Source organism: Lycorma delicatula, chromosome 7 (assembly GCF_047948215.1).
Source record: "Lycorma delicatula isolate Av1 chromosome 7, ASM4794821v1, whole genome shotgun sequence".
NCBI lineage: Eukaryota > Metazoa > Arthropoda > Insecta > Hemiptera > Fulgoridae > Lycorma > Lycorma delicatula.
Window position 1 is genome coordinate 107,798,894 of NC_134461.1, and position 17,434 is coordinate 107,816,327.

Consider the following 17,434-nt stretch of genomic DNA (forward strand, 5'->3'; position numbering starts at 1 on the left):
TGTAATAATTAAAAAATACAAAATTATATGCTTCAAAATAGTTTTCAGCTTCTAATGATATCAATAAAGTAAAATTAATCTAAATAAGATTTAAATAAATTGAAGACAGAGTTACTGTTTGTTTTACAATATGTTTAACTAGATATCGTATTTTGATATTGAAAGAGTTTATTTAGGTATAACACTATATATCCACTTATACGATATCCTTTCAGAGACAGTTAATAATACGGCGGAACTAGAATAGTAAACGTATTGAATATATTAAAATAATTTTTCAGTGCTGTAATTAATCTTTTGTGAAAATTCAGTGTTGACTAAATCAGTTAAACGACTTAAAATCAAGTCTTTTTAGAAAGTTTTGATGTAACAACAAGAATGAGAAATAATAATAATAAATTGTTATTCTATTTTAAAATCGTAACTTAGCTAAATCGCGTGTGTGTTTACAACAATTATACTTAAAAAACACTGCAGATTTAAAAAGTATTTATCAGAATTTACAATTTGGAAATAAGGATGTATTATTTATCAGATAATCATTATTAAAGTACAAATTAATAAATAAAACTTGTAGAGTTAAAAAAAAAATAATTTTTTTATCAAATATCCTTTGAGGATGTGAAATACGTGTAATTATTAATAAATCTCAATACCTTAGAAATCGTTCAATAATATGTTTATTCGAGTACATAAAGGAATGTTTATACATGCCGTTATTGGAAATTTTATCTTTTGTTTTGAAACATTACATTTTTGTTTTCAAATCAGGGTGTACTTAATTAATATATTTATCCAATTGATGCTGTTAATGCAGTAATGGAGATAGTTGACAAGGCGGTGGCCGGTACCTGGAGGACCAGGCTTATACCAATCGTAATATTTCTCGATGTGCGGTACGTATTCAGCTCCCTCAGCTGGGAATTATCTTCCGGGCGCTGATGGGGTTGGGCGTTAGCGATTACCTAAGGAGGATAGTACAGGATTACTTCGACGATCGGCGACTTGTATATAGGCTGGGGGATAACGAACTGTGGTTCCGGTGTACGTGTGGGGTGACCCAGAGTTCTGTCTTGGGACCCTTCCTGTGGAATGTGGTCTATGATGAGGTACTTCAGCTGCGTTACCCAGGAGGGGTGAATCCCAAAGCCTACGCTGATGATTTGGCCCTCATGGTGATGGGGAAGACTGACGAGGGGAAGTGGCTGACGCTGCGAACGCTGCTATAGCTAAAATTGGAAAATGGATGACAGAAAAGGAGTTGCAGCTGTCCCGAAGGAAATCTGTTTTCGTCCTGCTGGTGGGGAGACGGATGCTGGCGCCCATAGCGATCAACAGCGAGGGAGAGGTGGTCCAGTCGCGAGAAATCACCAGGTACTTGGGAATGTGGGTGGACCATAAACGATTGTTGACCCACTATGTGAAAGAGGTTAGCGAGAAGGCGGGACGAATGGTGCAGAGTCTGGCTAGGCTTCTCTTAAACATCGGCGGACCACGAGCATCAAAAAGAAGGCTATATTCACACGTGGTCAAAGCAACACTTCTCCGTATTCCGGTATTCCGGCGTGGAAGAGAGCCATGGACGTGGGGGGCAACAGGAGAATCCTAGAGGGAGTACAGCGCCACATGGCCCTCAAGATGGCATCAGTGTAAGCCTCGGTGTCGACAGAGGCGATACAGGTGATCACGGGGCAGCCACCTCTTCAGCAGCTGGCAGAGGCTCGAGTATTGGGCCACCGGGGAATTCCCAAGCGGGACATACATGCGGCCTTGTTCCGAGATTGCAAGCTAGGAGGGATGCGTCCACCAAGGGCAGGTGGACGCACCGCCTTATGTCCTTACTGTGGCGATCTGGATACCCCAGAACACGTAGTGTTCTGGTGCCCGCAGTGGGATGATTACCGCCTAGCTTGCTCGGCGATTACCGGACCGCTCAGAGTGAATATCATCGCCACCATGTTGCGGAGCCCCAAGAGCTTGGATACCATTGCAGGGCTCGTGGCGAGGGTTCTTCAGGAGAAGTATCGGGGGGCTTGGGGATGAGGGACAGCCCTCTGCGGAGCTGCCGTTCTCACTTGCTTGCACTAGTGGGCGGTAAAGACGAGACACGGGGACTCTCGCACCCCCGAGCGAAAAATACCGAGTCCCGGCGGGGATGCCCCACTCTTGGTGTCCTCGTTAGAGGCACTGGCATAAAGACTGAGTCCCTGCTCCCGGAGTGGGGACCCACTCCGGGAGTGGTGGATCCTACTCTGGAGGTTTGAGGCGGGCCGAGACGTGGAGGCCCGTTAGAGTAAAGGACACTCCCCTGGGCTGTGTAATACTTAACTGCAGGATCCGGCGTGGGGGAGAAAAAAATTATCCAATTTTAAGGGAATGACCTCTAACGATTACGTTCACTACTTATTATTCTTCAAATATATCTTTTTGAAATATAACAAAAAATTAAACAAACTGTTCGATTAAAAAACAAAACCGAAAAGAATCATTAAAAAAACAATAAAAAAGCAAGTTGCCTGATTCTGAATTTCGATCGGGAAACAGGTTGAACGAAGTCGATCCAAAACTTTAAATATAATCCAATACTTACGGATTACGCGAATTCAGTTAACATCAGTCATATGACATCGCATTTAGTGACAGTTTATTGCATTGTGATAAAGAATTCGGTAAACGCCGACAGCAGGTGAACGAACATCATTTGTATCTAAATCATAGACGTAAATTAATTTTCTTCCACTCGATATAATCATCCACATTACAACTATACTTTATTTGACAATGTATTAAATATTATATACTTTTTTAGACGTAAAATTGTAAATATGACAGTTTTGTTATCAAAGGGGCTTATTTATAACATTTTTTAACAAAGTACCACGATGGGAATTTTTTCGTTTCTCATGATGTCATTTAAAATTTAAATCGCTCATTTAAAGTTTAATTTATTAAGATGTATAAGTTAAAATTTATAAAAAAAATATTACACTGATCTGTGCTGTATTTATTATTAAAAGGTCTAAAGCTGTAGTGCACAACTTCTGATAATTATTTAATAAAATTTCAATAAGTTTACACTATTTGAGCAAGGTAGTTCAAGGATTATGCCTTGAAACTAGAAAAAAACGTTAGATTGTGGGAGAAGAAATATCAACTTAGATTCTTTAATTACTCTTTTTTGACAATAACTCCACCTCTGCAACTTTAAGTTTTTAAAAAGCCATATTAATTTTAATTAAACACAATTTACCGAAACTATTGTTCACAGAAATATTATTCATACGTAAAATAAATTATGTATGTAAGCAATTAATATTAACGGTGATCCCATTGCATAAATATTAATTTAATGATGCTGGTACTGAAAATTTAATCATAAATAATTAAAATAACATTTATAAATTTACTTAAATATTATTTTAAAACAAACAAAACTTCAGATTAACTTTGATAACAAAAAAAAAAAATAAATAAACTTATTAATGATAATTTAAAAAAAATTATGAATAGATTTATTAATATAAATAAAAATTAAAAAGATTAGAGGGATGGATTAGCCAATAGATAAATAAGAAACGTCTATGGCCCATAATTTGGACAGGCTCGACTTCAGCACAGGAAAAAGTAAATAATAATAAATCTTTAAAAAATAAAAAAATATTTTTAATTCCTTGTACAAGTATTGTAATCTCGAAAGATTTCGGTTTTTAGATTTCAACGGAAATATCCGTTTTGACCATCCCTGAATCCATTTTGACTAGTTTCAGCGTGACGTCGTACGGACGTATGTATAACTCAAAAACGATTAGCCGTAGGATGTTGAAATTTTGGATTTAGAACTGTTGTAAGATTTAGTTTTGCACCTCTCCTTTCATTGCAATTTACTGATCAAAAAAAGCCCAAAATCCAAAAAGATTGGATTTTGGACTTTTTCTTATCTGCAGTAATAAGCCCTCATTGAGAGCTTTTCATTGATTATAATAAGTGGTACTTATTTTCATTTGTTCCGGAGTTATAGCCAAATGAAATTTTAATTTATGAAATATTTAGATCTTACAAGGAGAAGGCACATCGGTTCGAATGCGACTTCATTTCCTTTTTTCTTAACTTTTTTTAAAATTTAAATATATCGATTTATTAAAAAACAAACAAAAATAAAAAAAATGTAACAAAAAATATAAATACATAAAAAATCTATGTAATTTAATATGCGAACAAGGAAATCGTGTGGTGTCCACATCAGATTTTTTTAATTTTATTTTTAATATTGAAGAATGTTATGTTATTATTTATAAATAATACAAATAAATATCATCATAATAAATTAACAAGTAATACAATCAAATTAGTGGTTCTTGTGGATCCAAGGGGCCTCCTTGGAGTTTAACACTGTATTTTCATTTCCTTGTGCGAAGTAAAAAGGAAGTATTGCGATCGCGAAAAATTTCGGTTTTCAGATTTCAACAGAAATATCCATTTTGATCATCCCTGAATACGTTTTGACTTGTTTCGACGTGACATCTGTACGTACGTATATATATCTCGCATAACAGAACAACAATTAGTCGTAGGATGTTGAAGTTATGGTTTTAGGACCGTTGTAACATCTAGTTGTGCACCTCCCCTTTTGATTGCAATCGACTGAACCAAAAGTATTCAAAAAAGCTTAAAAATACCCAAAAATGTGGATTTTGGACTTTTCTTAACTACAGTAATAAGCTTCATTGAGAGCTTTTCACCGATATCATAAGTGGTACTTATTTTCACTGATTCCAGAGTTTTAGCCAAATGAAATTTTAATTTATGAAATATTTGGATCTTATAAGGGGAAGGCACATCGGTTCGAATCAGATTTCATCTTCTTTTTTTTAACTTTTTTTTTTAATTTAAATATATTGATTTATTAATAATTATTAACCTCTGATTGTAAAAAAAAAAATTATGATAAATAATAATTCAATAATAACAATAAAAAAAATTATGAAAAAATATCAAAAGTTATTAATGAAATAAAATTTTATGTATTTTTCATTTAAAAAAAAAAGTACATTAATTTAATAGGCGTACAAGGAAGTTATGTGGTATCCATTTCAGATCTTTTTAAAAGAGAAAAAGTAAATAATACCTTTAAAATTAAAAAAAAAAGCAAAAACATTAAACTTTTTTTTTTTAAGCGAAATAAAATATTAGATGGTCTTTTTGTTTTTTCTAATGCCGAAAAGAGAATTTTCGGACTACTCTTCACTTTTTGTTTGTATTTGTCCGAAACTTAAAATAAATGAGTCTACAAACTTAAATTTTGCTTAGGGCCCGGTAAAGGCTTAATTGGGTACTGGACATTTATTACGTACATTTGCATATCATGAAAAAACAAAAATTACTTGCACATACTATATATTCAACATGATAGCAAATTCAGTTATTTATAGCAGTTCGTTGATAAAGTAGACTAGAAAATTATTACAACAAAAGATAATAAAAAGTAAAAAAAAAATTAAACCAAGGCTTAATTCTGATTCACTATTAAGTGATATGATTAACGACTAAATGAAATGAAATATATCTATTTATTAGCACGCTTTAAACAATCATGTTAATATATTTAACGGAGAGAAATAGTGGTTTACAACATAAAATAGGAAGATCGAATTATAACAGTCATAAAATAGAAATCTGTGAAAATATCTTTGGCAAATTTTGTTAATAATGATATTTAAAGGAGAAGTTACATTTCTGATATTTCACCAAACAAAAAGAGATTCGATATTAAAAATGATTCTTTGTTCGTTTTTAAAGAATAAAATAATATGCAAAATAATAGTGAATATGAAATTAAAATAATGGAATAAAACAAAAGAACGTTGAATAAAAATAAAAATTATAAAAGCAGTGGCTGATTTCACATTGAATTTTGCACGAAACGTCGAGACACGATTCTTATTTAAGACTCGATCCGCGTGAGGAAAATCTACGGTGAACCGCGTCACGATCAATTCCTCGACAGCCTACCATGATTTAAATGAAGAAGTATAAAACAAAAAAACTGAAAACACTTATCCGACAGCTCATATAAATACAGGAAATATTCATTAATTAGTTTTAAGAGATGTATTATTATAATTAATTAATGTACAGGTTAATCTGAGGGATTGGGTTTTGTTTTCGTATAGGTTTTAAGTGATTAGTATATACGAGTATATATTATTTATTAGTTAATTGTTGGTTGTGTAGGTAGTCTGTACGGTTATCTAGGCTACTTGTATAAGTAGTAGTTTGTTTGGCCTTTTATTGACCGGAACTGACTTGGAAAGTTTAATATTAATTTATATTAAAGTTATAAATATTTAGTTAAATTTAAATCCTTTAATTTAATTATTATTTATTTTGGTATTTATTAATAGTTGTTGTTGTTTATTAGCAACCATTTTGTTTATTTTGTTTCTTATTGGTTGTCATCTTTGTTTACTTGTCTTTCTATTGGTAGTTATTTTGTTAAGGTGTTTCGCCATTGGCTGTTGTTTATTTACAACATCAGTGAGCGTTTTGCGTTTAGGATACTGTTTTTGTTATGTTTGTGATTTCAGAAATGTCTTAAACTAAAGGAAAAAAGGGTAAGTCCAAGCTAAACCTTGCGAGGAGATTAAGGAAACGATCGAGGTTATCCTCGACGACTCTTCATCCTCTTCTGAGGACGAGGAGTCGCAAGCATGTGCTTCTGGTTCTTCACGAGCTGGAAAGAATAAAGATCAATTAATGATTGAGGAGTTTTCTAAAGGTAATGGGAGGGCTGGAGGTTCAGTCCCGTTAGTACGGGCGTTCGAAGAGAAGCACGACCTCTTAATTCAGTTTTTAGAAAACCTAAGAAGTACTGAGGCTAATGTGCGGGGTAAAATTCGCCCTAAGATCAGGAATTCAGACCTATTATTGAGGCCTTGGGTTAAGGATATGAAAAATTGGCTATTAAGCCTGAGGTGAGAGAGGTTGTGCGGGAGATAGTTTCCGTTCCTCCCTTGGTTCCATAGGATTTGCCTCAGCGTAAACGATACGCAGAGGTGCTGAAAGAGAGGCGGGAGGTTAGTCGGTCCCTTAAGCAATCGGAAGTTGTGTGATCTAGAGCCCTGCTTAAATTTCTACTGTATCATGTTTTTGTTGAATAAATTATGTTTTTGTTATTTTTTATTGTTTCGTGTAATATATTTACGTTTTGTGTTGTGTGTTGAACTCACTTTTACCTTCTACCGGTGGATAGTTCAGTTCCTTTGTTTAGTTCAGTCCTTTCAGTGTTACTTAAGACTCGGTAAAGATGTGTTTTGTTTTGAGTTCATTAAATAGTAGTACACCGCTGGGAATGTTAGTCGTGACATTCTCATCGGTGGCATCCTGGCCGAGACGAACTGGAATATGTCAAAAGCCGAGATATCGAAGATAACCTCCGTAAAGAGTATCAAACTTAATTATTCCCGATAGTAAAAAAAAAAACAACCGTAGAACTATAGTCCTCTAGAGTAAGTGAAATCTTAATATAAGCAAGACAATCCCGGTGAAATTTGCTCTGTCTTAACTGTACTCCTAACAAATTCGTATGCCGAGGTATTTTGGTATTTTCAAAATTTTATATGGGTTGAGGATATAATGTTTCACTATTGATGTTTGTAAAAAAGTAGTACATTTGGAGATGTGGACCTAACGGAGAATTTTAAGAGTGGTTTGGGTTAGTTAATAGGTTTGATGTATTGTACTTCATTAAACATATTGTTGTTCTACGTCAGCGTAAACAAATAAGATGGGTTTCAATGAAACTACTATGCGATTATGATTTCGTTGGTTTTGATGTAAGATGGTAACACTTAGCATAAAAATATATATGATCAATAACGAAAAAAAATAATCGACGGAATTAGAAATGCCGAAATCCGTGGCAGAATGGTAGCGTCTCGGCCTTTCATCCGGAGGTCCCGGGTTTGAAGCCCGGTCAGGCATGGCATATTTCGTACGTTAGAGATTTCCATTTTTATACTCTCTTCTCTTCCCCAAAAATCAAAGAAAGCTATCTTTCTATTTATTGCACATTTTTAACTGAATCTTTTTTTGTCTTCCTCGGCATAATAGTAGTACAGGTGATCTTCCCTAAAAAAATACTTTGGGGGCAATATTAATGTGGGGGAGCCTATAAACGTTTAAAAATCGATTTTTAAATTTTTTTTTCATATATTATTTTTTTCTATTATATAAGAATAAATAATTAATGCCTGGATTATGAAAAAAACTTTTTTGTCAGGTATTTAAAAAATTAAAATCAGTTTCGTATGGAAAGGAAAATTGGTAATGATCAGGAATATTTCGAATTTTATTTTTGTATTACACAAATAGTTCCCAAACACTATTCAAAGATAACCTATCGCTTAATTTACCATTTAACTTAGTAATAAAATGTGATAAGTATTTTAAATTACCTTGCGCTTAATTTATCAACTAATTAAATGAAATACAGTTATCCGAACAGACATTAAAATACAATAATACATCCAACGTGGTCGTCCTGACATATAATGATTCTAGATTAAAGTCAATTGGTTAAAATCAAAATTAGAAGAAACAGTTGGATTAAGACCATTAAGTATTAAAAAAAAATTAATTAATCAATGATTTGGCTAATGTCAATGTACGGTAATGTGCAGTTATGCTTTTTCTATTCTAACTCTGATTATTTAAACTGCATACACTCAATTTCAATTGTATGCATATACAATCTTCTATTCATGTAACCATCCATCTTTTTAAGAAAATATTTTTCAATTATTCTGGATTTAAAAAACAATTTTATTTATTTTACTTCCCCGCTGTACATAGCTAGAATAACGATATTAAAAGGGAAAGTATGGTGTTCATATAAAAAATGCGGTATCAGGTTTATGTTCAAATCTTTACGTTTTAGAATTCAGCTAGTTCAAAAGACCAAAAAATAAATATGTGTATGTATGTACGTATATTGTCGCAATGATTTTGGCTTATATCTCAGACAAACACCGACTTTCTTCAAATTTGGCTGAAATATTTCTATATATGGGGCATTGATCGTATTATTTTTTTTTTAAAGGGTGAGGAATATCGCGATAAAACTCCAAAGATTTTCTTCAGAAGCATTTTTGAGAAAACTATATTAAAATAAATTTGTTCAACAATGCATATTTAAATAATCCCAAATATTTAAAAAAAAAAAATGAACCCCTACTTTTTAGGTAGATTTCATAAGAAAGCTACAAAAAATTTTCCGGAAAATTTCGTCATATCTTCGCGTTTCACATTCCCCACGTCCTAAAACCACCGATAGCCCAAAAGTTTGTAAATACATTTACACATATAAACAATGATTTCGAGTTGTAGTTAACTAAACCATGATTACTATGACGACCAGCAATTTTTCAGAAATTAATATGGCGCTAGAAATAAAAGAATGTACTGTACTTCATTAAACATATTGTTATTCTATGTCAGCATAAAGAAATAAGATGGGTTTCAATGAAACCATCACTCATTTCACTTTCTTGTGGACACGATAACTGTCGTAATTCTGCGTCAATCACTTCAATTTTTTCCTTAAAAATAACTCGTTCCAAAATCTCGGTCGAGTTCTTTAACGGCTAAAAACGGACCATGGGGGGGGGGGGGGAAATGGGAGAGCTTTTTCGAAAAAAAAATATATCGGTGTAACTTTCTTATTAAGTAAAATATCGAATTCGTTTAAAGTTCCTACTATTCTTTGGATAAGGGCCTAAAATTTATCTAAGCTTTTTTTTTATGTCACCAACGATTGGCCCAGGGAGTACAAAAATTGGGGTTTCGAAGACAAAAAAGAATCATACCTCCTTTAATATGCACACTATCGAATCGGTTTAATATGGTCGTTAGTTCCCTAAACATTACCTAAAATGTTTGTCTGAAAAGTTTTGATATGACCAAAACACAAGGGACAAGGGATGACCAAAATGTTGCTGGAGTTGTAAGAAGACGGGGCTTGTCGTATGCTAAACATGTAAAACCTTTTTCACAAGTAACCGTTGTCGTATGGAGTAAATTTGAAGTTTTTCTTAACTTTATGGTGGAAATCTTTTTTATCCCTTACTTAGAACCGGTGAAATCTACCTCCGCCTTCCGGCGTGCCGAAAGGAATTTAAAAAAATGAAATGTATGGTTTTTGTTCTTTTGCTTTCTTCAATCCGATTTAAATATTTTTCAAAAATTTTTTAAGTTTATACTTCATATATTGTGCTACCAAGATATGTTAATAGTTTTTTTTTGTAATTGTAAACTCCGGATCAAAAATGAAGAAAGTTTTTTTGAGAATTTTCATTTCTTTTTCTTATTTTAATCTTTATTGAAGGAGGAGTTACATTTAGAGAAAACTTTACTTAAGTAAATGTGTAAAGCTTAACCCGAGTATGAATATTTTTAGAAAAAGTTTTATTAAAATTTATTCTTTACCTGTTTTTTTTTCTGTTAGCCTTCGGAACCACAGTAAGTAAGGTACTACTTCAGAAGAAGAATGAGGATATGTATGAATGTAAATGAAGTGTAATTTTTTATACTCTCAGGTCACCATACCTGAGATGTGTGGTTAATTGAAACGCAACCACCAAAGCACACCAGTATCGTCGCTCTATTATTCAAATCCTAGTATTCTTCACCTCTAAAAAAATATATATTCTGTAAATTGTATGGCCCTAACTCTTTTAATTTTTATTATTATTAACCGGGAAAGTTATGCAATACATCGCCCGCTTTTTTAAAAATATTTTCGATTAAATTTTATTATAATGACTTCTTCAGCATACTTTTTACGGATTATGGAAACCAACGATTAAATTATTTTATTTTTCACCCGAATACTTATAAATTAATTAATTTGTTTACTACTCAATAACATCAAAATAACACTAATACTTACTCATTTTCATTAAACAAGAATCTTATCACACGATTAGTTAATCCTGTGATTATATTGGATATATGGTGATTAAAAAAAAAAAAAAAATGGCAGACGAAAACGTAATCTTATCCAGCTCGAAACAAAAAAAAAGAATCTTCTAAAAATTATCAAGCAGAACTCACAAGGATATTAAAAAAACAAACAAAAAGATTGGAAAGTATTACGATTATTATTCTAATATTTATGGAAAAAATCAAAAGGAAAAATTATGGGCTACAAAATTATGCTAATAAAAATCAAATAAACTTTCCTTTACCATCTTTAATAAGAAAAATAATTGGTTCATCTATACTGAATGAGGCCACAATTCTTCATCTTTAATTTTATGATACTTTAAGCTGTATTAATGAGTGGGTTTTATGTTCTAATTTCTTATAAATAAATTGTGATAGCGTTGACCAGAGTAGTATAAAGTAATTTATCTCTCACTCAACAACATATCATTCTTAATGTAATAAATAAAGTATAATATTTATTTCTTCTTTTAACTTATATTTAAAAAAATATTTATATAAATTGATTATAAAAACTCATATTGTACGTACTTAATTATTATTCTTTTTTAATAAATCTTTCATTGTGTCTTTTGGGAAGTAATAATTAATACCAGACAGAAATAAAAAAAAACAAATACAGACCCTTATAATTACGACATAAGAAGGAACAAGCAGAATGTAGAAATATATTATTTTGATATATCGTTTCTTAAACTGGACGGCCAAAGTTCATAGGGAAATTTTCTTATACATTAATTATTGAAAAAGTAGAAAAATCTTTAGAAAAATTCTAAAAAGCTGTTTTCAGTAGAAAAATAAACAGATTACATTTATGAATAAGATGTACAGAAGATGGATTTATAAATTACAAAATATGTAATTAATGTAATACATGATTGGCTATGAAAATCGAATATATTAACACAAGAAAAAAATACTTTTAGACCATTGAGCAAGACTATCATATAATTTACCTGTAAAAACATACGAATTTAACGGTAATTAAAATACTATAACGCACAACAAAACTAATAAACAAGCAGGAAAGAAATCGTGCTCTTAGCCTGACTCAATCGATTCAATTTTTTTTTAATTGTAATAACTTTAACATTTTAATTGTAATAAAATTAAAAAATTTTTGATGCCGCATTTATTGGTTATCTCAGTGTATAGAGTTAATTTTTATTAACAGGAGGAAAAGTATGGAGTTAAAAATACGAGGTTTTTATTGTGGCATTTAATACTTATTTTCTATTAACCATTAATCATATTTCCAACTTTTACTTCATGATAGCCCACCTTCAGAATTATACGTTTGTCAAACGTTATATTTTCAACCGGTTCTTGATTACACAATATGGTAATATTGACCGACAAAGATTTCTATGTTATTATTCTTATAATTTGTTAGCAATAATACTTATAATCACATACAAAAAGTATCATCGGTTTTTTTTTTGATGGCATTGTTTAAAAATATATTTTATTAGCACACAAAAATCATAATAATCACCATATTAAATTAACTTTTACAACAAAGAAACTTATTCGAAAAAATAAATTAGTTGTCAGTTACCTGAAAGAACCTAAATTAAAAATTCATAAAATAATGAAAAAGCTAAATAGAAATTACACATTTCGCGGGACTTGTATATTCTAATTATTTTATTATTTTTTTTTTTAAGAAATCATTTACCGAATAGTAGCACATTAAATTTTACGCACTATTTGTTAACTAATCAAACATAATCGATAAATAAAAATAAAAAAATAAAAACGTAAACAGGATTTACTGTCGATGAACCCTTTTGTGTATAAACAACTGGTATGAAAATTTAACACTTAACTGATTTGAAAGCCGTCGTTTTGGCAGAATGTCAAGATGCCTTCTCTCAGAATAGATGTAGGGACCACCACTTTAGTAAACTATATATGACTAACAACCGTTCCTTCTGGAAGATATGTACGCGACTACTTGGATTTCCTTGTTTGTTTGTCCACTGGAACCCGTGCACGTGTAACATATTTGTATTAATATATATATTGACGATAAAATATATATTCACAAAAAAAAAATTCATTTGGATTAAAACGGAATTATTCGAATATGAAGGCGTAAATATGTAAAATGGCCTTGGAAAAACACCAACAAAGAATAATTATGAATTAATAATAAAGGTTGAAAGCTAATAAATCAAAAATATATTATGTCATCAATTCGAAGAGGGTGGGTTGAAAAATAAGTAATTTTAATCAATCTCCCTTTGGTATAAAGTTGTGTAAGGTTTTTTGTTTAATTGAAGAACAGAGGTACAAAATCACTTTTAAAATAACTCAAACTGTCATAAACAAAATTCAAATAGAAGTCATTGGGATAAGACCGCTGTTAAGAGAATTCTAATGACCCATAAAATAGTAATAGGCTACCACATAACAAAGATAATGGTATCCAAAGAGGTGATGTAATAAGATCCATAGTAATCGATCATACTGACCTACAGCTTACAGCTAGATCATTAAAAGATTAATTTATCTTTACAATTCAAAAATGAAATGTAACTAATGTCCTAAGCTTTAATAATTCCAAAACTAAACGTTATATGACCTTTCGATAGAATAATCTTTAATGTGCAACAGAGATTTTTAAATAGACTGTAATATTAAAGGTTAACAGAAAGAAAATTAAAGGATATATGTTTATTTTCGAGTTCGAATTCTGATCAGACACGAAATGTTTTATACACTAAAAATTCTCATTTTTCATTCCATCAAATAATTTTGTATCAGGAAGGGCAACCAGCCGTAAAAATCCCGGAAAATAATTTCCACCTAACCCTTGTAAACTGGAAAAAAAAGTCGTAAAAAAAAAGACTCATATGTTTTATGTATATATTATTGCTATTGTTATAGGTAAAATTTAACCCTGGTTTTCAAGTGTTTGACTTGCCCATATCCAAATGATGAAAGCATCTCGGGTTTCTGGACGTAAATACAGTATATATATCATTTATATACATTCTCTCGTTTTAATCTACTGTGGTGCGTTCACATTAAATTATTGTATTAATAAAATTCTTTATACAGCACTAGTTGAGAGATATTTCTAACTAATGGACCCGGCTTCGCTATTGCTAAATTTGAGGTATGAATTAAATAGATTTTGTATTATATTTGACAAATTATATTACAAAAATTCACTATTACATTTAGACAATGGACAATTCACTATTAATTTTCTTTCATCCTTCTTATGACCCCCGAAATATTTACAGCAGTTCAAACCTCACCAATATTAGTACTGTAAAAATCATAAAAATAAAATTTGATTTGGTCAGCACATGACTTCCTTGTTCGCCTAATTAAATGCATATACACATTTTTAAAAAAAATGAAAAGTACATAAAATTTTATTATTTCATTTATAACTTCTGATATTTTTTTTATTGTTATTATTATTGAATTATTATTTATTGTAAAACTTTTTACACTCAGAGGTTTATAATTACTAATAAATCAATATATTTAAATTAAAATAAAAGTTCAAAAAAAGGAGATGAAGTCAGATTAGAACCGATGTGCCTTTCCCTTGTAAGATCAAAATATTTCATAAATTAAAATTTCATTTGGCTATAACTCTAGAACCAGTGAAAATAAGTACCACTTATGATAATCATTGAAAAGCTCTCAATGAGGGCTTATTATTGCAATTAAGAAAACGTCCAACATCCAATTTTTTTGGATTTTGGGCTTTTTTGGACACTTTTGGTTCAGTAGATTGCAATCAAAGGAGAGGTACAAAACTAAATGTTACAACAGTTCTAAATCCAAAATTTCAACATCCTACGACTAATCGTTTTTGAGTTATGCGAGATACATACGTCCGTACGACGTCACGCCGAAACTAGTCAAAATGGATTCAGGAGTGGTCAAAATGGATATTTCCGTTGAAATCTGAAAACCGAAATTTTTCACAGTCACATTACTTCCTTTACTTTGTACAAGGAAATAAAAAAAGTATAAATAAATAACCCTAAAACTTCTTTTATTAAATTTAATATTGTATCTATCAAGAGATATCGTCTGTATCGATTGTCATTGTCTATTTCAATCGTTATTTATATCCTTTTTAAATTTTCAGTGTATCTCTTTTACACGGTCTTCAACGCATAAAACTATTAACATATAAACATTCCCAGGAGAAATAACTGTGAAATTTTCAACGACATCGGTTGAATTATTAGGGCACAAACAAAACGAAGATAGTATTTTATTTATATAGATTTTGCATTATTTTAGATTTGCGTAGTAGTTTCCGATTATAATTTACTAATAAGTGGTTACGAGCAGTAATGATTAGCTAATAATTCTATAATTTCTAACTTGAAATTAACATATCTTCCAGTTTGTCCTTTATAATGTTGTTTAAGCTGTTTGTAGACTTGAACGTTTTTGTTAATTTAGTTGATTTTTATATAGATTCTGGATAAAAAAGTTATGTAAAAATTTAATTTTCAGTAAATCTATGATAATTATTATTGTTTGTACAACGGAGTAAAATTACATTCTTTTTATCATAGTATTTTTTTGCATCGTGGATACATTTTAAATATTCTAATTTAAAATTAAAAATGTTTGATGCAACATTCAAAAAGTTATCTCAGTGTATAGAGTTAATTTTTATTTAGCAGGAGGATAAGTATGGAGTTAAAAATACGAAGTTTTTATTGTGACATTTAATATCATGAAACCTTTGATATACTCCAGTTTCTCACTGAAACAAAAAACAAACCAGCCTCACATGTAGCAGGAATAATGAAGTTAACCAGGTAGAAATAACAAATTTTTTGAGAAATATTGGGTTTAAAACGACATATTGTTCTCAGCGGAAAATTTTGGAGCAAGAATAATCAATTAATTTGAATTTAAACAAGGAATCCTCACGTTATTATTTAACTGAAATCTTATTTGCATTACTAAACTGAATTACGTAGTCTGTGAACATTTTTCATTTCCGGTTAGTAATATAAAACAAATTAAATAACTTTATATCCGGGTTCGAATCCCGGTCAGGTATGGCATTTTCACTACAAAACATTCATCTCATCCTCTGAAGCAACACCTAACACTGGTTCCGGAGGTAAAAACAGATTACATGAGTTTTATTCAACTACGGCAAAAAAAAACAATTTATTTTTTAATGAAGTAACTGTAAAAATAAAAAATATAAAAATGTCATTTTTTTTTCAAGAACAGAATAATTTATTTAATGAAATTTTAAGTGGGGTTTAAATGATGTTTGAGAAATAAATGAAATAAAAAGCTTACTTTTTTAATAAACTTAATTTTAAAATGTAAATGAAATTATATTTCTTTAAAGTTAAAAAAATCTTTAAATTACTTAAGATTGGATTTTTCCATCTTAATCCTCACGAATATTTTATACTTGTAGTTACAATAAGGAAAACAATGAAAATAAATGAATAAAAATAAAAACAGAAAATTATTTTATAGCCTGTAATAGAATTAAAGTCATTTAACTTATTTTATTTATTTGTATGCATAATAAAGTAAAAATGCTTTTTCTTTCTAAAGAACGACGTATGTGAAAACTTTAGATAAAGTCATATATATATATAGATATCAAGAAATATTTTTTAATATAAAGTATTCACACAAGCATATTTATTGGAAGTTTCGTTAAAATTATTTTTATAAAAGTTTTTAAACAAAGTTTGAAAAAATAAAGAAAAAAAAACAAAAAGAAACGAAATTCACTTACATAAATGATATAATTAAAGGGTGAGTTATATCTTGAACATAAAACTTTAAAAAATGTACAAATAATAAGATTATTTTAACGGGCAAAAAAGAGGCTGAATTCGCCACTATGTAATATTTTTTATATGTGTTCTGGCCTTGCTTTTTTCTGTTTCGATAATTCTTTTTTACTTTGGAGAGGAAGTTTGTCGGATATTCCCATTAAGTATTTTTTCCAAATAACGTAAAAGGAATATTTATTAAACGATAAATTATATGGTTTAAATAAACTGAAAATAATTTTTTATGTTTTTCCTTATAGCCTACAGTCGAACATCTATATAACGAACCTCAGATATTACGAAAACATCGATTCTACAAAAAATATTTACTGCACCGTGACATTTTAATAAAACTAACATAAATTTGCCTCTATTTAATGTATTCATACCTCTATATAAAGAAATGGTGCCGTACTACATATTAATAAAACAATACGTAGTAACATAGAGGTTTTTTTTACGAAATGTTTTTTTAAAAATAATAACATTAAATTTAATTTTGGACATCTCTGTGAGTTTGGTAGTTATTCTTTTGATTTCTCTATCTAAATTGCACATGTATACAAATACAAAGTATTCTTGACTGTTATCAAAAACACAGGTTATTTTTATTGAACTCGTAAAGCGAAAAT

At 30.3% G+C, this 17,434-nt stretch overlaps 1 protein-coding gene across 2 annotated transcripts in view; it reads right to left on the reverse strand.

Moving 5' to 3' along the window:
* Positions 1–17,434, reverse strand: part of Kat60 (katanin p60) — a 140,995-nt gene that overhangs the window by 109,717 nt on the left and 13,844 nt on the right. The window contains exon 1 of one of the 2 annotated variants that reach the window (XM_075372204.1): positions 12,831–12,902. The exons of the other annotated variant lie outside the window; for it this stretch is intronic. Coding sequence (XP_075228319.1) covers position 12,831 — 1 coding nt within the window. The 5' untranslated portion in view covers positions 12,832–12,902. Of the gene's footprint in view, positions 1–12,830; positions 12,903–17,434 lie in introns of those variants that run through there. 2 annotated transcript variants of the gene reach the window in all.